Below are 23,811 nucleotides of genomic sequence, written 5' to 3' on the forward strand. Positions count from 1 at the left end.
GACAGAGTTTGTTTTAACAACAGCTGACCAATCCTCAGGCTTCAGAGATCTGTTAATCTAGTAATTAACATATTTGGGTCACTAGTAGTCACATCTAATAGCTGGATTTTGTTTTGTGATGATTGGTCTATTATAAGGTTAGGATTATAACACCACTACAGCAGGTTTCAGGGTTAATTCATTTGGAAGTTATGAATATAAAGTACAACAAACAAAGATGTTACAGTAAAGAGTGGTTGAGCTCAAGATTGAACTCACATTACAGTTCAAAAGGTCAAAGTTTTAGTCAAATAATTTCCTCTGATGCTGACTGATTTAATATTTAATATTCAGTGTAAAATTCAGGTAAAATCATCTGATGTGATGTACAGAAAAGAACAGTCTAGGTTTAAGCTCTGCTGTCTCACAGTCCTATTTTATTATTTACACTGGATATATAAATGACACAATTATTTAAACTCTTAAGATTTTTGTAACTGTATGTCAATATAAAAGACATAAATACTGACAATTTAACCACATAAACTGGTCTTAGTGGGTCTGATACTGCCTCCTGTTGTATGATTCAGAGCGTACCTTCCTGTCGCCGCTGCTCATCCTGTCTTTGACTTCTTTGGCTTTCTGAATGGCTTTCAACACTTCCACTGTGTCCAGCTCCTTCTCCGTCGTCACTTTACAGTCCAGACACACCTGACAATGCAGAGATAAAAAGGACACAAAAACATGTCAACACACACAACTTTAAAGTCATATTACACTCATTTTCAGGTTCATCATTTTATTGAGGGGTTGCACCATATTTATGTCATACTGCACATTGCTGCAGCACCTCTTTTCACCCTGTGTGGTGAATTCTCCGTTTCAGCTATGGAGTGATGCATCTCACTTCTAAAAGATCTTTGTTGAGAGTTGCACATGCGCAGTTCCTAGTTAAGGACTACTAGCCAATCAGAAGCAGAGTAAGGTGGGCCCTGACAAGATTAATCCAATGCGGAAGTCCCTTAAACCTGTATTATATCGAACGGCCTGCAGGGGGCGACTCTTCTGGTTGCAAAAAGAAGTCCAGCTCCATTAGAAATACTGGTAAAATGACCCTACTTCTCAGCTGATTTATTACCTCAGTAAACACTTTCCTAATCAGTTTATGGTCTCAATCGCTAGTTTCAAGTCTTCTTCAATACAACATGATGTTTATTTATAAATTATGGTCCCATTTAGAGGAAAATAGACCCTAAAGCAGAGTATGCTTCAGGGCGGGATTATCTATGATTGACAAGTCGTTACCATGGCAACCTGTCAATCTGGCTAGAGTGACCCACGGTACTGTGTAAATTTAATTTAAATTTAATTAGGAGCTATTCACTTTCTCTGGTGAGTACTGTTGTTCGCTAGACAAAATTGTCAGCCCTGTTAAAATGACAGTTAACGTGAATTACAGACGCACCTAGCTAAGCAAGCTAACTAGTAGTAGCAGTACAAGAAACAGTGTAAGCAAGAAAACCCTGCTTTAGGTGGTGTATATCTGCTGTAGTAGTACAGCAGTAATATGTAGAGTGTGGTGGTTTTGGTGGTGTACCTCTGCTGCTCGGTCTCCAAACTGGGCCAGGACTTTGGTTCTGTAGTCTGGGATGATGCACATGGGGTTACTGGACAGGTTGAGTTTCTCCAGACAGGGAAGAGAGCCGATGTTCCTGATCTCTTCCAACTGGCATAACACACAAGCCAAATCAACCTCCACTCCTGACTAGAGCTGAACGATTTTGGAAAAGAATCTAATTTAACCAATATTGCGATAACGATTTAATATGTAATTAATTTTTAAGCTCTTTACCTTCTGGTAAATCAGTGTATACTATGACCAACACAATATTAGATAGATTAAACATACACTGTTCTTTCTTGTGGGTCAGGCCTGTCTTTGATGAAATTAGGTGATGCATGAATTACATGAATTATTATTATGAGCAATGGTGGAGAAGAAGTATCAAATTTTAATAACATAAGAAAGATAAATTGAGAGTCAAGTCATGTCATGGTATTAGCATATATTATACATTTTGTAAGGTATCATTTCTTGCATGTTTCACTTTTTTTTTTATGTACAAACTGTGCAGGAAGATTTTCAGTATGAATCTATGTCACTTTGACCACTAGAGACCATCAGGACATCTGAGGTGTGATTACCTGGGCCAGCTGGTTGTGACTGAGGTCCAGGTTGACCAGAGAGTAAAGCTTGGTGAGTCCAGTCAGTTGGTCCAGCTGGTTACCGGCCAGGCTCAGGGTTTTAATGTTGCCCAGACGGGTGTGAGCAGCTTCCAGGACCCGCAGGCTGTTATAGGCCAGATCCACATGGACCAGATTGTACAGGTGCTGCAACCACAGGACATTTACCGTTAATGACAAACTACACATCTGTAGAGGTTTAGACACCATCTGACAGGACAAGCTGCCTGCTGCAGCAGCTGAACGTAAGTTGGATCCAAAGTTTGAGTGTAAAGTCAAAACTAACTGCTATGTACTATTCACAGAGGCATCTTTTCATTATACTTTACTAAGGTGAGTAAACAGATACCTGAACAGTTTCTGTGAGAAACCCTGAAATGGAGCTAACAGCAAATCCCATCTCAACTGAATGCAGCATAAAATCACACCATACCACTAACAGTATCACAATACTGTGTGTGTTATTGTCATCATAAATATATAAAAGGGATGTAGAATTTCACAGGAAATGTGCTCCTACTGTAAATATCAAATTAACTTCTCCTCCAGCTCTTCAATTATTAAGTCTCCCTCATATTTCTGTTCCTTCTGCCACAACAACAGTTAATAAGGAACAACTTCTACCTTCCTGGGAAGGTGTACATTTCAGGTTCTATCTTAACTCTATTGTAACTAACTTGTATGGTGCAACCGTTTTTTCCTAATTAAAGTGTAAGCCCTTCACTACGTTCAGTCTAAGCCACGTGTGAACTCACACATAGCTTCTGCAGCAGCCTGATGAGGCAGAAAGTGCTTCAGAAAGAAAAGGAACTTCATAGTACAGAAATACTGAGTGTACCAACTGAAAATGTATTGGGAACTATTTTCATAATGGATTCATCATTTAAGCCATGTATCAAGCGGAAATGTCAAACATTTTGTTGTGTCAGCATCTCTACTACTGCTGCATCTCTGTTTTTGTTTCACAGTAAACTGAATGGACAGAATGGTCAGACAAAAATAGTTGTGGACATTTTTCGCAATTTTCTGACATTTAACAGACCAATCAATTCATTAATACATTTCTCTAAAACAAAAACATCATAATAATCAACAGTGAAAATAATTGTTAGTTGCAACCCCAGAAATGATACCGACACCAACATGAAGGACGACTGTCCTGACAGAGCTGATGTACCTGGAGGTTTTCCACTGTGGATAGCTGGTTGTAGCTCAGATCCAGAAACTCCACCTTAGGAATTAGTTTCTACAACAGAGAAAAACTCAGTGTTTAGCACACAGAAGCTGATGTATGGAATATAAACATTGCTTTATTCACATACACAGCCCTTTATTTAGCCCGGTGAGACAGAGACGATGATTTGCCTTAATCTCCTGATACAACAGCATGCTGACCTATCAGAGCCAACAGGTCTGTACTGAGTATTTGTTATTGATTATCTAAAGATATTAAACAAGAACACAAATTTATCTCCTGACACAACTGATTTGTATGTTACAAAAGATAACTTGCAATTTATATGTCTTAAAACTATATCTCTGTTATGGAGTTTTAGCTGACTTGGTTTGTCAAATTTTCCAAGTGACACCGCTAAGTTTTACAAATATGACGAATTTAGCATCATTATTTAATCATTAAATTATTAAAACAGCTTTTCAAGGTATGGAAAAGTTATTTTCACACATTTCCAGGATTTTCATGATGAGAACTTTACAAATTAGTAATGCAAATCATTCCAAGAAATCATCAAAATCCGATTAACTTTTTCTACAAAGGTGGTGGATAGGAACAGGATTTCTTTTTTTGTTTTGTTAAACAAAAAAAACAACAACATATAAAAACTGATAAATGACATCTGAGATATTGTGTGAAATGGAAAGACAGACTGACCAAGGTCAGTATACCGTGGGGAAAACAATTTAATAAGCACTGACAGTGACTTTTAAACACTGTTATCAACTAAAGTTCACATTGCGTTTACGTTTGGCGGGCAAGTCTCACCACAGAGTTGTCAATGGTGCTGATGCAGTTGTGGCTCATGTCTAGTGTGGTCAGGTTTCTCCACGTGGGGATGACAGCGGTGACGGGACAGCCAGACTCCGCCCCCTCAGCCCCCTCCGCCTCCCATTGGGAGAACTCGCTCGCTTCCGGCACCAGGATCAACTGAAGGACGCCAGAACCAACAGAGTACACGCATCATTACACAACATACAAGACCATGCATGGACATGTATACTACAAAGTACTATTTAATCTAAACTGTCTCATCATATTCAAGAAAGGTTGAAATCAAGGGCAACTGGACTTGGTTGACGATACTTGAAGTCGTTAATATCAGAGAAACTAACAAACACCACACCCCTGTGTTTTTTTAAACCCAAGAACACACGAAGACAGATACCGGTCCACCCAAAATACCGCACACCCAAACAAAGAAAAGCAATCCAGTGTATGCCGTCCAATGCAGTGAGGAATGCACAGACCTGTTATTGGGAAACCAAGCAACTATTACACAAATGCATGGCTCAACACAGAAGAGTCAACCCCTCAACTCAGCAGTTTACATACATATGAAGGATAAGCAACACTATTTCAATGACAACCATGTACATGTTTTGGACAGGAAGGACAGATGGACTGAAAGAAGCCATTTACACCAGAATAGAGACCATCACTGAACAGGAAAGGAGAGCTGAGACACCACTTAAACAACACTTACAATGCTGTCCTTTCATCTTCTCCCAGGACAATGAACAAATGCTCACATTAGGCCTCATTTGACAATGCCAACATCAGCCGTTCTGACTTGGCCTCACGTGACTCCAACAATGAACCAAGCGGTTCAACACTTCCAAGTGGTTAAATGGCTGGGATTCCCTACCAGCCTGTCAGAACTGAAGAAGCCCCGCGGATGAGAGGCGAAACGTCTTCAAGTATCTTCAACCAAGTCTGGTTGCTCTTGATTTCAACCTTCCTTGGACAACTATGACCTGGATGACTGAGAATCTTATGTACCATCATAGTTTCAGTGGAGTAGTGGATACTCAGAGTTGCCAGACTGGACCTCAGAGACGACAGACCTTGAATCTGCTCAGAGCTGCACTCACTGATCTGGAGACAGAGAGAAACAGACAGCCACAACCATTACAATCCATATTTTATTCCATCAGTGTGGTCCCATAAATACTGTTATAGGGACATACTCAAGAGAACATGACATGATTACATAATTAACTCAGCACCAGTACCTCAGAGACACTGTGGCATTTCATTGCTGCTGATCACCTTAGGTGGTATTTGTGTTTTCACAAAGAAATGAAGTTGTCTCCTCTGATAGCGTTTTTACAACGCATAGAAAGTGGAGAAACTGTTACCAAAGTCTGTTTCCATCAGCCTGTCACATGTTCTCTTTATTTATTCAACAACCTTCAGCCTTTAATTCTGCTCGTCAGAGATACTAAACATGAGCTCACCTTTTCACAAACACATCAAATTATTAATGATAATGGACAACACAACACATTATGCAGTTAAAAATAATGTATTTTAAGAGGCTATTTAAGACAATCGCGTGTGGTATTTTTCTATGACAGCATGAGTTTGCCAGCAATAAAAAGTATTAATTATACATATTTTTGGGTAAATGCTCTTTAAAGAATGATGAGGCTGTGGTGTGAGAGCTATGTGGTAATTTAAAAATAAAAAATACATAAAGTTATATCAGAGTAATACCACTAATAGTCATACCCCTCCAGTGTAAAACACAGCAGAGACTGCATTTAATGACCTGAAGGGCCACAGATGTGCTCAGCAAAGAGATCCAATCACTGGTCTAATTATGTGGTTTAACAATCTAATTTTGAGCAAAAACACACACACAAACACACACACACACACACACACACACACACACGAGTCGGTTCAGGTTGTGGCTTCGCTCTGTGTTCAAACTGAAATTTGACTAGTAATATGTAGCCAGTTTGAGAGAGGGAGTGGGACTGACCTCCCAAGTGAAAGGTGAAATAATACAAGCAGTTTGGCTTTAGTGAGTACAAGGCCAGTGATAGAGGATAATGACAGTTTGATCAAACGCTGTATAATTAACAACTTTCTGGTGTGCTGTTTGTAGACCGCTTGCAATGCAGCTCCTGCAATTTATGTTAACAGCTCTACTCACGCTATGGGTCTATGTGAACACTGATTAATAGCGTGCTCACACCAGTATTTATGTCACTGTAGACACCAATCAATTGATCTCAAAACAGTCGCAGTGAACGGCATAGATATTTGTGGAGGCGAAGTAGATCCACACAGAACCTTCACGACAAGTTCTGTTGGAGAACTTTGAAACGCTAATTTGCACTGCATTTCATTTTCACTGAAATAAATATAAAAATGATGATAATGTGTGCTTGTTTACTTTTAAACAAACATGTCCCCCTTAAGCCTGGAGCATATGATGTGTAGGCTGGGGCATCTCTGCAGCACCACAATGCTTTATTATTTATTACTTGTGGTAAATATTTATGAAATTTTGATATTTTATGAGCGTGTAACTCACTGATTATTCCCATCCTAAATTGTTATATGGTTTATGTTATATGTTTTATTGTCTGCAATCTTGTTAATTGTACTGCTGCCTGTCTTGGCCAGGATGCTCTTGGAAAAGAGATTTTTAATCTCAATGAGTTTCTTTCTGGTTAAATAAAAGGTAAAATTAAAAAAACAAAATTTACAAAATAGTATGTTGTGACACATTTTACCTTTATCAGATAACTTCAGATCCTGTGATTTCAATAATATTTCAATTTAATTGTTCAGCCCTAAAGAGTATTTTTGAGGTTAGACAGACAGATGCAAAGAGAGTTACCTCTATCTGCAGCAGTGATTTGAAAACTGACAGGTCGAAGGGGAGACTGCTCTCCTGGATGTTACTGGTTCCTACTGGACCTCTGGTCCCACACACCTAACCAGAGGAGACAAAACAGGTGAGAACATTCACCACCTCTGTTTCTAAAAGCAAAGTCAGGACACACCACTAAACTGTACAATAGTTAAATAAAGAGGCGTGTGACCTTGAGGTATCGCAGTCTGCAGGTGAAGTCAAGGATGTGTCCCAGGTCGGTCTTGGCGTCTCCATTAAAGCAGGTTGGTTTGGCCAGACGTAGCTGCTGTGAGACGGAGTAAAGCTGCAGAGGACGAAGAGAAAACACCTCCCCAGCCTGCAGCAACTGCTCACCTACAACACACAAACATACAGAGGTCTGATACTGTACATTGTACAAGATTTCATGAGAACAATTAACATTTTTGTAGGCTTGTCAGTTTACGGTTTACAGCTGTCGTTTCACAGGGAAACATCTACAAACCAGATGTTGACAATACCTGCAACATTCAGCGATGTGATATAGCACATTTACATCCTTGTTTATTCATCCATGATTATTCCAGTTAATTAAAGCTGAGGTAGGCAACCTGTTTCAGAAGCATTATTTGTTATTGCTGAAATTCTTTCATCCCGACAGAAATCAATAAATCAAAATCTCTGACACAAAAATTGAAAAGAAATCTGGTATCTGTGGTTGTCATACGGCTGTAGTAAGCATGGCCTATCATTTAATTCAGTCATACTCACTGCGCATGAAAATGTGTTTTGAGGGAGTGGCTTTGGAGGGAGGGTGTGTGTGTTGGTTACCCCAGATTTAATGTGCATCATCCCTGATTAATAAAGTACCGTAGATTAAGAGGCCTGACAGCTATAAGTAATAATTACAGACAGAAAGCCTCTGCAGCTACACAGTTGTAGAAACACTAGATGAGAAAAGGTCAGATAGGAAGCCAACCTTTATGGAACAACTCCTCAGCCAGTGCTGCTGTGATGCCGTTGATCTCCTGAATGACACAAAGAAAAACTGGATTCACTAAGGATGATTTAACTACAAGCTACAAGAGTCTACAAGCTTAACTGTTACTATTATTATTTATTCACTGCTTAGCAGACAGCTGGTCATGGTTTCAACTCTCATCCAAGATTAACAAATAAAACCTCTAACTCTGTTTGAAAAACCATGCCAGCTAGTTGATAATTAACAGGACAATTATAGCTGGATAACATCACGTTTTTCATTGTTTTCACCACCGTTACTTTATACAGTAGATATACAGCATTAATGCAGCTGAAAAATAAACAATTAAAACAATTTTCTGTGGTCATTTAACCTCGTCTGTCACAGTCACATATTTAGCATCTCACATCACATGAGAAGGTTTTTGGCTGTTTACTCTGCTGTCCTGAGGACTCAGACAACAGTCCGACAACAGAGACAACAGTGGTGTGTTGTTGTACTAACATCATCATCATATGATCACAGTCACTGATATGACAAAGCCTTTAAATACTGCTAACACTGGCCTAGAGCAGCGCTACTCAACCTGGAAAATAATCACCATTTACTGGACAGAAAGACAAAACCTTTTTATTACTATAAACACGTCATTGTTCTCTCATTACATTTTATCCTTTGATGTACCAAACTGTTTTTTGAGAACTAGAACTCAAAAAAAAGATATAGATGTTGAGATATAAACTGAGGCAATTGAAGTTAAAACGCTTCTGATCTGGTTTTAGTGTAGTAAAGGTTGTGTCACAGCATTTAGCGAAGAGTGCAGCCATTGACACAAAAAATCGCAACTTCCTACTTCCAAGTTCTTCTTTTTTTTTTCCTAATCAGCAGTCCAAAAGGGTGGTGATGGAGCAGTGGATAAGACACATGCCTTTGGTGTGAGGGGCCCAGGTTCAATTCCCTACTGTGACACATCCACAAATGTGTCCCTGATCAAGACACTTAACCCCTACGTAGTTCCTCCAGAGGCATACGACCACAGAGATATTTATCAATTGTAAGTCGAATTTAGCATCAGCTAAACGTAATGTAAAAACATTCAGTTTACAATAATATAAAACAGATAAAAACAGCAAATCCCCACACTGAAGAAGCAGAAACCAATCAATAGTTGTCATTTATGCTTTATAAAATCCTCTTACTTTATGGAAGATTGTAAAATACTGTAATGTCAACAGTTTGATGAAGATCCTTACTGTTTCTACATGACATTGTCCCCATGTACAAAGCCAGCTCCACAAAAGACATAGTTTTCCCAGTTTGGTGTGGAACAACTGGACAGGCCTGCACAGAGCCCAGACCTCATCCAGCACCTTTAGGATGAACTGGAATGCCCCAGGCCTTGTAACCTAACATCAGAGTTTGACATCACTAATGTTCGCGGCTGAATGGGAGAAAATCCCTGCAGGTTCAACAAACTGGTGGAAAGCCTTTCCCGAAGGCTGTTATTGCAGAAGATTATTTCCCATTTTGGAGCCACATGTTCAACTATAACAAACAGCTGCAACGTTCAATGGTCGACATAGTTTTTGCCATGTAGTGTAACTGCTGTTTGCAGTATCTGAGCGCATACTCAAGCAGGTAGGCTTTAAGTACCACAAGGCGATAAGTGTGGTATTAGAAAGCTGAAGCACCTAAACAGGTTACTGTACTTGTGCAGGGGTTGTAGGGTTGTAGTAGTCACAAGTACTCACGTAGAGGTGAAAGTGCAAGAAGCTGGCAAGAGGAGATGGCGTGGCCTGTGGGAACTGCAGCAGCAGTGTCTGCAGGTAAAGCTCCAGCTCCTTCTGCCGCCGCTCCACCAGACTCTTTGAGTTCTTCCCCAACATCTTCTTTGGAGGAAGCAGCCGTCGGTCCACCTTTTTCTCTGTCGTCAACTGAAGGATAAAACATTCATTAATTAAGTGAAAATGCCAAATACTCTGGTTACAGCTTCTCCAATGTGAGGATTTGCTTTTCTAATAAACGATTTATCAATGAACTAAATCAATTATGGGCAGATAAATTAAAACTAATCATTAGCTGCAGACATAATCTGGCAATAATTACGGCAGATAACATGGAGCCTGCAGGGTGTGATTCCTTAGTGACTGTGAGCACCGCAAGCACCATCATTGTTAGTATAATAAGTATGTCACACAGGCAAGTAAATTAATTTAAATCAGTTGCATTGCTGCTTGTTAGAAAATGAAAAAAAATGACAATGCCAGAAAAAATGGCCATTCTTTTAGTAACAACAAAAAATTGTTTGCAAAAGTTGTACTGACAGTAAAACAAAGCAGTTACTCAGAAAAAAGTCCCGTTATTGCCCAATTCATAATTTATAATTGCAAGACAGACAATCATAGTTAATGGCTCTAAAATTGATTGAAATTGATTGAAGAGTTGTTGTCATGCATCACAGATCTAAATTTAATTCATCGGGGTAAACAGCCATCAGCTGACCTGCTCTGATCCCTTACCTTCTCATGGAGATCGTGAAAGTCACTGTAGCGATGCTTCACAGTCCATCTGTGCTCCCCATCCGTCACCTCGATGATGTAAACCTGAAACACATGGCAGCAGGACAGTCGCGCCTGAATTAAAAATCAAAGTGGTTCCTGAGCTGCATAGATGTAGACTTAAAGTAGATTTAAAAAACAAACAAAACAAGGAACAGCAGACCATCTTTGAACAGACAGAACTTACCACATATGTACAACCTTCTGTTTTCAGGTAAACTAAGCTCCATACTTAGATGATGTGAACTGTCTCTATGATGCTCCGTATTTGTATAGCGCCTTTCTAGTCTTTTCGACCACTCAAAGCATTCACCATTCACACACATTCATACACTGAGCCTAACTGCTCAAACAGAAACTAACATTCACACACATTCATACACTGGTGGAACAGCCACCAGGTTCAGTATCTTGCCCAAGGACACTTCAACATGCAGCCTGGAGGAGCCGGGGATTGACCTTCCGATTAACGGGCAACCCGCTCTACCTCCTGAGCCACAGCCACCCCTATAACAGCTCAGTGTGCTGAACAGTGGCCACAAGATGCAGCTAAAAGCTCCATCATAGTTCAAGAAAGCGGACTTTGTGCTAAGAATTATTCTCAAACTGCTATGTCCAAAGTCAGAGGTTAACCTTTACACTCACCTCATAACTTTGACTTACAGTCAATTATAACATTGACGTTTTGCATAGCAAAGTCATAATTTTGACCAAGGACTTTTTTGACTTTGTGCTGAAAAGTGGTGGGGACATTTAAGGGCTCAGATTAGGGGTGCAGTGATACACTTGATCCAGAAATGTGAAAAAAACTACTAGAAAAAAGATACTAGAATAAATATTCACTACTGGGATATGTAATTTGGGGAGTCTGGGGGTCCTCCCCCAGAAGATTTTGAGCATGAAACACTTAATTTCCAGACCAATTGAAATGTCATATATATATATATATATATATATATAAAGGGAAATTCAGGTGTAAGGTCCCCAGCATCCCCAGTGTAAATGACACCTATGATTTTGACTAATACTGACATTAGTGCTAATTATTCATTGATGTTCCTCATTTGTTTTTTCTTTTCTTACCAAAATTTGTGTCGTACACTTTACAGACTACAAAGCCCCTTGATGAATATGTGTGATTTGTGATATTGGGCCATTTAAAAAGTGACATGACTTTAAAGAAAAGAAAATTAGACGAGCTGTGGTGAGCCTAAACAAACCACTACAGACAGTACACTGTGTTAACAGTACATAAAATATAGACATAAAAACCTGCAGTGGGATGTCAGGTCTGTAACCTTTAGAGGAAACGCTATAAACACAGTGACACCTCAGTTAAACATGGCGGTTAGCTGTTAGCTTGTCAGTTCTGTCCAGTTCTTCTAGTCCAGCCTCAGTAAGATAAAGACTGACAAAAATAAATTATAATAGCTTAACACATGATGCATTCACTTATAGAGTAATTTCTTCAACATTAACCCGGTGGCACATTCACAGACCTGAAGCTAGGGTAGCTACGAGCTAAGCTAACTAGCTAGATGAACCCGGACGTAGCTTACAGTGTAGTTTTCCACCAGCTCTGACCCGACAACACAAACGTTCCTCTCCGAAACCTCCTCCGGAAATGGGGCGGACTCCATCTTCAGATCAGGACGACCAAATATTATCTGTTATTAAGAAAAAATATATATTAAAACGGCTTCAAATGTTTTCCTAGCGCGTATTCTCAGTTCTCAGTCGGTTAGCCGCCTCCAGACGCCATGTTTGTTGTGATGCCAACTGAAGCAGCTGATTGATTCAAAACGCTCAAACTTTATTTACTGTTGATCTGTGACAGTCCCCCCCCCCCCCATACTACGTGCTTATTTCATGAAAAGCAGCCTTATGCTAAACATTTATCAAACATACGAACATTGTGTGAGCAGCCAGACTGGGTAATTACACTACTCGTACAATAAAGGCCATACTAAAACACATGTCCGATAATAGGAACATGTAGGCTCTATGGCAAGCCAATGTTACATTTATTTATTCCCTAAAACTTAGTAGTTTTTATTTAAAACATAATAGTATTATTTAGTCACTAGTAACCATTGCATTATTTAAAAGTAAATATTTTTAGATATTAGTAACAATTCCAAATATTTAGGGCTCTGCAGTTCAGATATCACGTTTTCAACTATTTTCACTTTACTAGTAACTATTATTTAGCCACTAATACTTATTTTTTAAGTTAATAGTAGTAACATATTCATTCTTACTAGTAAGAATGGCTGTTTATTTAAATAAATAATTGTAATATAAATGAAATGCAAGTATTTGTTTTAAGGAGAAGGACAGCAGAGACTGGCACATTTACTCAATTTAAACAGCAACCTCTAGCCAACATTTCAACTTGTGCCTTCAGCAGGGGCCAAACAGGAATACTGGGTTCAAAACCTCTTTAAATGCATTTTCAAACATCACTAGGCATCCAATCGAATGACATCCTTCAGTCATCAGTGCATCATCTACATCACCTGGAGACATAATATGAGGTAATGGTCTTAATACATCCATATATGAGCATGGTGTTTTTTCTGAGGAAACGACCAAACCTTGGATCAACAAATTAATAAATCCATTCCAGTAACTGGGAACTTTAGAGGCGCAGACATGTCTCTTAGCAAAGTATAGATCATTTTTTGTGAAGATTTGAAGAGAAATGTATTTGAGAACCAGCTAAACCAATTGGCAGAAGTTTCATATAGAATTGTTCATAAATGTGACTCCACCAATCTTTTATCTGCACCATGTGCACCTTTTGAAATTACTTTGAAATGACTAGACTAGGCTTCAGTATGTATAACTTTTTGTTCAGATCTTTATTGTCCCATAAGAGGAAATTCTTTTTGTAGCAAGGCATGTATGTTCCTGTACATTTGACCTATAAAGAACATAAAGAAGGGGTTTTGTGCTTCTGTAATCCACATGAACACAAACTTGGCAAAAAAAAACTCATCTGGATTATGAGGTGTGGTGATGACATCTTGTATCAAAACCGGCTAAATACGCAGTACATAGTTTACAGTATGTGTCATCAGCGAGCTTAACAGTCAAGCATTGTTGCATTACATAATGGAAAATGGCAGTCTACACTCTGTATAGCAAATCGTAAATCACTGACCCCCCTTCTGCTTACAACTGTTGTGCCATATACATTACAGCCACATGGGGTCAGGAGTGCAGCTGCAAATATTTTTTATACAGTCTATACTGCAAATTTATAGGTGTTTTATGCATGCTTTGGTCTATGTTTTGTTGAATTTCATTTAATTAAATATACTTAAAATAAACAGAATTGTAATAGAAGGGATAGTTTTTTAGATAATAAGTAAGCAGTACTAGTTTTAATGGTCTCCCTGAAGAGGAAGTGCTCTGTGGTGACTTTGAAGACAAAGTTCATGTTTTATTGATTATTATGTATTGAGCTGTAAAATGTCCTTAATTTATGATTACATTTTCTGGTTAGATAATTACAAACAAGAGTAAGTGTCTAAAGCCAAGCAGCTCTGTGAGTCTGTACTTAGGAACAGCTATATACTAATTTAAGCATGCTAACATGCTCAAAATAATAATGTGAGCATGCTGATGTTTAGCAGGTACAATGTTTACCATGTTTACCATCATAGTTTAACATTTGCTAATTAACATTAAAGATAAAGTGCAGCTGAGACTGATTGGAATGTCATTAATTTTGCAGGTTTGGCCCAAATAAAACATTTGGCCTGCTGATGGCGCTAGATGCAAACTCAAGGGATTACTAACAAATTACAACTCATGCAGAGGAACGTGAATGCCTGAACCAAACTTAACTCTATCTTATAGTTTATGAGATATTTTACCAAAAAAAAGGGTCATGGGGGTGCTAAAGGAGCAAAGACAGTGGGATCACCAAAGTCAGTGAGATGCATTGGGAAATGTCTGTTAAAAATTGTATCTTAACCTCTCTAAGATCTGTTTAGATATTTCAGTCTGGACAAAAGTGGACTGACATTGCCTTCCCTAAAGCCTCGCTGGTAGCAAGGCTAAAAAAGTAAATGTTGTGTTTTAGAAAGGGAAACTTGCTTGTGGCACTTTGCTTTTCAGCAAAGTTTGCTTTGAGTTTCAAGCAGAAGACATGCCTACTTGTTTGCAATGTGATATGTATGTAACATTGAAAACTGTTCATTTCAGACAATATGTTTCACCACTGCAACAGTATTGTTGTTGTCTCAGTGTGTCCATGGTCTGTGTACTTGTACGTGCATGACACAATAACTATCCGCTGTCACTGCGGTTTCAGTAACTCCTACAGCCCTCTAGCTCCATTGGTGCTGGTTGTTGTTGGTGAACAGTGTGTTGTCGGAGGGGCGGGCAATAACAGCAGCAGCTGTGGATCAGATTTCAGCTGCTAAAACTGAAGCGGAGTGAACCATCCTGCTGCAGGGAGAAGCTTTCTGCTTAATAAAACCACATCACACAATCTGAGGCACCCACTGGCCGACATTATGTTTTAATATATTATTCACATGTGTAGGTGTAATATCTTACATAAGTCTGTGATTATAATGTTAATAATAGGCAGCAGACAAACCTACTGACACTGACAGAAGACACCTTCTGTTAAACCCGTGAATGGATCCTTCCAGCTCTTTATCGAGGCTGTGAGAGGAGGGCAGAGCTTCAGTCTGAGCTGGTCAGAGCTGAATACGCTACAGTTGCTGGCCCAATACTGAGAAATAACTGCGTTAAATCAGCTAGGAAACGCTTAAAACCGTCACCTGCTTACTTCAGTTCACTAATAAGAGCTGTAAAGAGCTGATTTGACTTTAATAGAGGTGAAGAAGAAAGATTAGACACAGACAGAGGAGGGCGTGACAGGGAGACAGCGGAGCAGGCAAGCTGCTACTGCAAGGGGAGGAAGAGCAGGCTATGCATCAGCCAAAGCCAGAGGCCAAGAAGAAAAGCCAGAGAGTAGTGAAAAGGTAGACTCGGAGAGAGAGGGGGGTCATTTGTGATCCGAGCCAGAAAAACAGAAGCCAGCCTCTTTGTTGTTGTGTGGGCCAGGCAGGGAGGAGGATGTGAAGGAGAGCAGCAAAGAGGAAGGGGGGCAACTGCAAGGAAAACAAGAAAATGCTGTCAGAGATGATGTGCAGGAGAAGCTGCCAACAGCAGCAGCAGCAGCAGCAGCAGGATGGGAAAGGGGCTCCGCAGAGGGACCTTTCCAGCCGCAGGAAGCACGGCTGGTCCAAGAGCTGCAGGGGGCGCCTGCAGGGGCGAAGGACAGGAGGGGGAGGGTGGCCGAGAGAGCGCAATCATCCCCACCAGCACCTTCAACGTCATCATCCTCATCACAATCATCCCAGACAACTCCAGAGGCCGGTGCTGTCCCTCCGGCCCGTTAACGTCAAAGGAAACAGAGCGAGGGGGATGCGAGCCCCCAAGAACACCAACCAGTTTCTGATGCATGAGAAGTACCAGATGCTGCATATGCGCTCAGACTCGGTGGGGAGCGACAGCGGCAGCAGCTCTGACAGCGACGTGGAGCTCACAGACATGGACTCATACCTGGGCGTCCTGGAGAATGCCAGAGGAGCCCTCTTGGACAGTCCCAACCCACACGGTTCAACGACACCACCAGGACAGTTCCTGGTATTGCACGGGGACAGTCTGCGTCTGCACGAGGACAGTCTGCGTCTGCAAGAGGACAGCATGCAGTATTTTCCCTCTGAGGATGACCTAATGCAGAGTCAGAATTTCATGCAGAAGGACTTTGTTGAGTTCTGTGACATTCTGACATCCTGAAGGGAAACGTTCAGTGAGCCATTTTGTTCTGAGCATTGTGAATCTCAAACCTCTGAACGGGGTCAGGTTTGTTCTGCTTCATGTTCACAGAACATTTCAAGAAATCTGCAAATATCAGTCAGTTAGCCTTAAAATGTAAAGAATCAGCTTGCAGGGTGAGATGATTCCACCAGTTTCCAGCAGAAGTCAACATTTTCAAAATATTTTTTAAAGCAAGTGTCATTTTTTTAATACTCATGCAGCGATTTACCTTTGTCTTTTTTCAAGATACTGGCACTGAACACAACAAGGACAACTGCACTGAGAAAAACTTAAATCATTCACCTTGTGGGTATTTTCCTAGGTTTAACAAAAAACAATGCAAGGTTAAATGACAGTTGTTGTTTTTACTGTTTATGTTTGGTCATGTACAGTGTTTCTGCTGTTGCACACAAAGGGAGATGGGCTGGATGGTGGGAGTGAGCCCAAACAGCCAATCAGCATCGAGCTGGCTGGATTAGGCTGCAGGTGATTGGCTGATGCAGACTGTCATTAACATAAAAAAACATTTATTGTACAAAATGAAAAAAGAGAGAAAACACAAATAAAAAACTGTTTGATGTAACATGGGCTGATTTTCTTTGTGTATATAAGTGAGTTTTTCACAAAGTAATTTATCAGGGCCAGTGTGTCGCTGAGACATCAGAGTAAGGTCAGAGTGAATAATAAATACTCACATGACAATATGTGGGAAGAGCAGCAGAAACAGAGACCAGCAGTAAAGAAAAGCATATTCAAGAACTATAACATTTGATACAAGTACCGAAATATGCAATTAATCACTTTTTTGGATTGCATAGATAACTTTTTTAATTTCATTTTAATCTGCCATAAACCAACACACACATCTTATCTAAATATTCACAAAATATACAAAAGAAGAGAGGAAAATATAGACAGGTTAAATCCAACATGCAATAATGGAAAATGTTACGTATCAAGTGGTATGTTGCTCAGAAAGTCTATGGTATTAGATATTACATGTATATACACTTCTTTAATGTATGATAGCCATATGTAACAATAAGTAATGTTTTATTAATCTATTCAGAGGTTTTAGACAGGAATGAAAGCTCGAAGGAGGGAGAATCGCCGTTCCTGCATACACAGAGAGAGCAGTTAAAGTGAAGTGGGCTGGTCACACCCACATATGGGCAGGGAGGTGTGAGCCTCTTTGTGTGTCATGAGCTAATAATGGTAACTCAAAGTGTGAGGAACAGGCAGGTTATAGATGTTCTTAAATCTGACTTATAAGATCTGTTATCCTGCCCTTCAAAGTGAGAAATCAGTGACTGTATAATAGAGATAAATGCCTTCATTTGATGTCTTTGTAGTCTGATTATTTTACTGCACAGATGTCAGTGGGATAGACTGAACATAATGCACGAGTACCTAGATTTAGCTTTAGCTTTAGTCTGCTGGTTAGCTTTAACTTGATATGGCTCTCTTTCTTTAGCTGTCTAGTTGGCTATATCTCTGTAGCAGAGAAGTGGAAAGTTTTACATGCTTTTCTGTCATTGAATTGTACATTTATTTGGCATAGAAATTACCTTTATGGTAAAGCAGATCTTAACATTCACCAAATATTTACTTACTTAGTTTGGCAGAATTATTATTATTATTTATATAAATAGTTATTATTGGACTTAAGCAGGTTTCAGTTGCGTTTTCATCCTCTTCTAAGACAGATTTACACTGACATAAGAGGGTTTACAGTGTGTAATAATACCTTATTTTGAAAGTGTGCTTTTTAAAGTTTGAAAGTAACAAAAGACCAGGTCTTGAATAACCAGCTTGGCTGTCCAAGGAGAAAAATTAAGTTGTGCCCACCCTATAGTCCCGTTTCTCCAAATCTCTGTGCAATGTGTATATATAATATACATACTGTAAGGACAGTAGCACCTGGAAATTTAATGGTAATAAAAGTAGATTGTAAGTTGAGGCACTACAAGACAAAACTAAAAAGTAAAAACTGAAAATAAAATATAACCTATTTCAAACAAGAGCTATCAACCAAAAGACTAAGTGGGTGTCTAAGAAATATACATAAAAAGGAACAATGTAACACTGAGAGAAAGTACAAAAACATTTCCCTCCTACACAGGAAATCAATGTGTTTCCGTCATCACCGAAGCATTTATTAAATAAAAATACATGCTTCCCTTTTGATGGTCTTATTTCTAATATTTTGCTCTTGTAAAGCTCTTTGTGATCTTGATCTGTGAAAGGGTGCTGTATTAAATAAACTTTACTTACTTACCGTACTTAAAGGAAATATTTTTTACCAGTTTGCACATCCTACATGACATTTTTTCATATGTTGTAACCTCTCTGACCTCTGTAATTAAGTCCTGAAAAGAGGCTCTCAGAGTGCCTCTTGTTGTCCAATCATTATTGCCATGTGAGCCCAGTCCTTTAATGACTATGGAAAAACCTACAATACAGTTTCGGAGAGAATACAAATTGCAGACCTGGACATTCACATATAATTAAAGTGAATCTTTATTCACAAATGTTACATTTCCAGCAGAGTCTGTTTAACTTGCTTGTAAGGTAATGTGAATTTGAAATCGTACTCTTAAATCTTTTGGCATTATTCAAGAGTTTTGCAGCAGATTTTATTTAGTTCATTAAATTATGCACTTTTCCCAAAGATGTTTCCAAAAACACAGAGTCTGGAGCTTTCAGGGCCTCTTGAGTTCGGGGATCTTGGAGCAGTAACCTTCTTTGGCTGGTTGCTAATCAAGTCTAACCTCCTCAGATTGACCTTTGACCTGTAGATCAGCTGACCAGCTCAGTTGGCATAGGATGAAATGCATACTGAGGTTTTGTTAACCAAGAGCACGGTCACACAGCCCTACCATGTGTTTGCACTCAATGCCTTGTTCAGGGACACAGCAGCAGATCACAGCTGTCTGTTCCTCTAGTGTCTCTGCTGTATCTACTATAGCTCATGTTTCTAATTTTTCTGCTCTTGTCATCAATCAGCAGCAGCTTCTACTTTAAAGTCTGAGTGGTTGTTGTGCAATGCTGTCTGTGATTGGCCAGCTAATACTGCCAAACAGGAAAAGAGAGTCAGCTGGCACACACAGACACGTCAGTAAGGTGGTGTATGTGGCAGATTACAGAAAGCAGATCAGTACCCTGCAAACACTTCCTCTGCTAGCTTTGCTAATGCTAATCTCCTGACACACAAACACATTTGTATGTCTATACTTGTGAGGTCCCTAGGACATTTTCAAAACCAAAACTTTTATATGAAGCCCCAAACAACCCTTTGACGGGGTGGAGACCAGAAGGAGGGTTCTTGACCTTCAAAGAACGCTAGTTACTTTGTAAAAATGACTTGAATGAACTTTTAAGATCTGAAACTGAAATTGGTCCTCACAACGACGTACAAGAGCACACAGACACTGAGAAGTGTGAATTGTAGGAGAAGTAGCAGTCGTCCAACAACAAGTACAGACAGCGTTATAGTATGAATGACGGTTAGAAAGATTATTGACACACCCACACACACAATAATGCACTTTACTGGTTGCTATAATCTGTGAGACTTCATGTTTGTACTGTGTTTTTTATACAACAAGCTGATCCAAACAAATTACCCCTAGTGGGATTAATGAAGCTCTTTTTCTTGTATATAACTTGTTGGGGGAGGCTCAACTGTGCAATTGACTTAGTAATGATCAGATAAACAGTTTTGCAGATAAAGAACAGAAATATTCGCGCACACACACACGAAAATACCACAGGTATATGAGTGTTGAACAAGTGACCGATCATTACTCTGCTTCTAACAGCCTCCATGGTTACATTTATGCTTTTATTAGATACTCACTAAAACAAGGTAAAGAGAGAGATGCACTGAGCCTTTCAACGGTCAAATTAGCAAGTAACGCATGGTGATGTACCCATGACAGAATTTCTCAGTGACTGACCCCCATTAACAGCCAGTACAGCCAATCAAAATGCCCCAAATGAAATATGTTTTTGTTCAACTGAAAAATCCCATTGACATTTGTAATATAATAATAATTGTATTTCTATAGCACTTTTCAGGCTACTCAAAGACACTTTATAATCAAACCAGCACATTAAGTACATTAAAAATACATAATAATAATACAATACAGTATGTTTTGTGTTTCACTCCATATATTTAGATAAGGAAGGTTGTTTTTTTATCCTTTTAGGTAATTTTTGATCTAATATCGTTGTTATTCAACATTTCTGTTTTAAGTGCCCTTTAACGAGCACCATTGCCCATAGACCCAGGGGTTTTTGCCTGGTTAAAGTCACAGCTCATCAAAAGAAGTGACAAAAGAGTCAAGGGGCAGCTGTTGAAAGAATGAAAGAAATGCTGAATGAGAGACTCCACTGAGCTACAGAAGCTAAAGAGAGGTAAAATGTGACATTAGGACTTTGGCTCTCTACACCAATCTGTCTCTCTCTACCATCAGCTCTGCAATAAAGGCAAAATGCCAAAATAAATAAATCCCCTGTGATGATGATGATGATGATGATGTAGGACCAGAGCTTCAGATCATGTTGACATTGACAACTTGACATTGACCTGAGACCTGCAGCAGTACAACAGGAGAGTACCAGACCTGATGAGAATAGAATCATTCGGACCTGCTGTTGTGTAGAAGTCTGTTTTCCCCAACTATTTGTAATGATAATAATAGATTTTATTTGGGGGACTATGGCAAGCTGTTTTAACATTTATTCTTGTACTAAAATGTACTAGTTGTTATTTATAAGCTACTAGTTCTTATTTATTAGTTACTTGTAACTATTCCCGTTTACTAGTAACAATTGATTAGACACTAGTACTTAATCTTTTTGTTACTGGTGACTATACCATTAGTTACTATAGTAACTATTTTTATTTATGTCATTGAAATCAATGGGGCTCTGCAGTTAATAAATATCACCTTTTCATTAGTTCATTAGTTACTTAGTAAATATTTCCATTTTACTAGTACCTATTTATTAGTTACTGATTATTAACTATTCCACAAGATACTAGTAACATTTGAATTCTTCATTGTACGTTTTCTTTGGTTACTAGTCATTCATTAATGACAAAATGGCTTGTTGAAAGTAACATTTTAATTATTACTAGTAAGATTGGAATAGTTACTAGTAACTAAAAAAAAAAAAAAGGACTAGTATCTAAATAGCAGACACTAGTAAAATTGAAATGGTTACTTGTAACAATTCGAATAGTTACTGGTAACTAATGAATAGGTAGTAGTAACAAAAGATGTAGTACTAGTATCTAATCAGTTGTTACTAGTATAATGGGAATAGTTACTAGTAGATAATCGGATAATTAGTAGTAACTAATAAATAAGTACTAGTGGCTTTTAAATAGAGACTAGTCAGTTTTAAAGAGTAAATGTTAAAACTCATTCAAGGACATCTTATACATACAAGGTGGTACAAACATGCAATTAAATGGAGGTGCATAATTCAAACATTGCAAGTTAAAAGAAGTCTAAAATAGGAGGAAAAAACAATTACACAAGGAACACACACATGTAACTGTGTGTGCCTGTCAAATGTGAGGGGGGGCTGTGTTACAAAGCCATGGTGCTGAGCATCTGAGGGCACGGGCTCCCATGGTGGAGATGCGGAGTAGAGGGGTGACAAGGAGCCCAGCAGTAGAGGAGCGGAAGGAGAGGGAGGGGGCATAGACTGGGAGGAGGTCAGAGAGTTAGGTAGGTGACAAGTTGTGGACGACTTTGAAATGTGAGGACAAGGGTCTTAAATTTAATCCAAGATTGCGCAGGGAGCCAGTGATGTTTGATAAGAGCAGGTTTGATATATTCAAATGATTTTGTGTAGCTGAGGATTCTTGCTGCAGAGACCTGAACGAATTGGAGTTGGTTAATGAGTTTGGTGGGGATACTGGTGTCTCTCAGCGATGCCTAACCATAACTTCCCTCTAACCGCAAAGGGTAACACTATGGGGAACAAACTAGGAAGCATGTTTGAAAACAGACTTTGACTGTTTACTAGTAACCATGTGGAGTCATGGTGAAGGTTTCTAATGCTGTCTTTGTAAGTTAGATGCCTGAAAAAACAAGCCTGGTGTTTCCTTACACGTCACATGACATGAAAGACTTCCAAAAAATTAATACCATAACAAATGGATGGAGTTATTGGTCACGTTTTAAAACATCTGCAGTGAAACCAGATTCAAATAGAGCATACTGGGTTGTGTTTTTCTACCAGAACTCTTAACCAATCAGAGGTTATGCCGTTGTGGTTCAGAATACAGCCAAAAACCCTGGAAGAAACCTCTGTTACCTCAGTGTGTGTGTGTATTTGGGGAAGGGGGCGTGTGTGTTGTGAATAGATGAAGTGATGGAGGGAGGAGGAGGAGTAGGAGGTGTGGATGGAGTTGGAGGCAATCTCAGTTTGGAGTGGAAAAGTACAGCTGTCCGCGACGGAGGCGGAGACTTCTCTGTTGAGTACACAACCCAGCCAATCAGAACACAGAAAAACACATTGACTGACAGCCTTGACCAGCAGAATGACAAACCAGCAGAGAGGCTCCAACTCTGAACTCTGTCTTCAAATAAACTTTTTTTTTTTTTTTTACTACTTTTAATGATAATATTCAGTCTCAAAGATTCTACTCTGTAGTGAAACAGTACTTAATGTGAGAAAGGATAACATTTCTGGAGCAGACTGAGCTGTGAATCTGCAACTTTACCAAAACAGTTTAAAAAGATAATATTTGTAATATCTGTAGATACAAAAAGTGTGTTGTTTTTTGTTTTGAGAGAATGGTTTATCAATAATTGGTTAATAAAGTGTTAATATCCGCACATTTCGAGTAATCTTCTCAAAGAAAGCCACTGAAACGTTAAGGAAGTCAAGTCAAGTTATTGACTGTTCACCAACCCTCCCAAACAGCTTCCTCCACATGCTGAAGTGGACTGCATGGAGGTATAGGCAGAGAGATACTCTGTATACAGAGACTTTGGAGGGTAAGGGTAAAAAACACAAATGTGTAAGGAATGTATTAAACAGTCTGTTTATCTGCCACTAAGCACCTAACGTCTCCCCAATATATGAATATTTTTTTCCTTTAATTGTACATTGACTTGCTTTATGTTTTATTCAATGCAAATCACTGTGTGTGATACAGATTTTTATTCTCTTACTCATCGTCAACTGGCACAGCAACTTGTCGACTTTTATATGTTTTACATTAATTGCTGGAAAGCACTTTGTTCCGTTTATTGAAATGTGCTCTACAAATAAAGATATTATTATTAGTAGTAGTAGTAGTAGTAGT

The 23,811-nt window shown here is 39.1% G+C and overlaps 2 protein-coding genes across 11 annotated transcripts in view; one reads left to right on the plus strand and one right to left on the minus strand.

Moving 5' to 3' along the window:
- Positions 1 to 13,004, minus strand: part of nisch (nischarin) — a 40,708-nt gene extending 27,704 nt beyond the window's left edge. For 3 of the 10 annotated variants that reach the window (XM_046029248.1, XM_046029246.1, XM_046029249.1), the window contains exons 1-12: positions 12,188 to 12,414; positions 10,590 to 10,673; positions 9,822 to 10,004; positions 8,068 to 8,116; positions 7,300 to 7,463; positions 7,095 to 7,190; positions 5,240 to 5,335; positions 4,226 to 4,387; positions 3,401 to 3,469; positions 2,185 to 2,370; positions 1,577 to 1,705; positions 577 to 690 (exon numbers count right to left, since the gene is read on the minus strand). In XM_046029248.1, coding sequence (XP_045885204.1) covers positions 577 to 690; positions 1,577 to 1,705; positions 2,185 to 2,370; positions 3,401 to 3,469; positions 4,226 to 4,387; positions 5,240 to 5,335; positions 7,095 to 7,190; positions 7,300 to 7,463; positions 8,068 to 8,116; positions 9,822 to 10,004; positions 10,590 to 10,673; positions 12,188 to 12,268 — 1,413 coding nt within the window. In that variant the 5' untranslated portion in view covers positions 12,269 to 12,414. Of the gene's footprint in view, positions 1 to 576; positions 691 to 1,576; positions 1,706 to 2,184; positions 2,371 to 3,400; positions 3,470 to 4,225; positions 4,388 to 5,239; positions 5,336 to 7,094; positions 7,191 to 7,299; positions 7,464 to 8,067; positions 8,117 to 9,821; positions 10,005 to 10,589; positions 10,674 to 12,187; positions 12,416 to 12,987 lie in introns of those variants that run through there. The other 7 variants (XM_046029243.1, XM_046029242.1, XM_046029245.1 and 4 more) reach the window with 5 other exon arrangements.
- A 2,318-nt stretch (positions 13,005 to 15,322) lies between these two features.
- wu:fb55g09 lies at positions 15,323 to 17,058 on the plus strand. Its single transcript, XM_046029253.1, has one exon. The coding sequence runs from the start codon at positions 15,783 to 15,785 to the stop codon at positions 16,452 to 16,454; it is 672 nt and encodes a 223-aa protein (XP_045885209.1). The 5' UTR covers positions 15,323 to 15,782; the 3' UTR covers positions 16,455 to 17,058.
- Positions 17,059 to 23,811: the final 6,753 nt, after the last annotated feature.

This window comes from Micropterus dolomieu, linkage group LG18 (genome assembly GCF_021292245.1).
Source record: "Micropterus dolomieu isolate WLL.071019.BEF.003 ecotype Adirondacks linkage group LG18, ASM2129224v1, whole genome shotgun sequence".
NCBI classification, from domain to species: Eukaryota; Metazoa; Chordata; class Actinopteri; order Centrarchiformes; family Centrarchidae; genus Micropterus; species Micropterus dolomieu.

Bases quoted from the DNA above. Each gene is read 5' to 3' on its own strand.
- wu:fb55g09 (XM_046029253.1), top strand. From the start codon at position 15,783: ATGCTGTCAGAGATGATGTGCAGGAGAAGCTGCCAACAGCAGCAGCAG.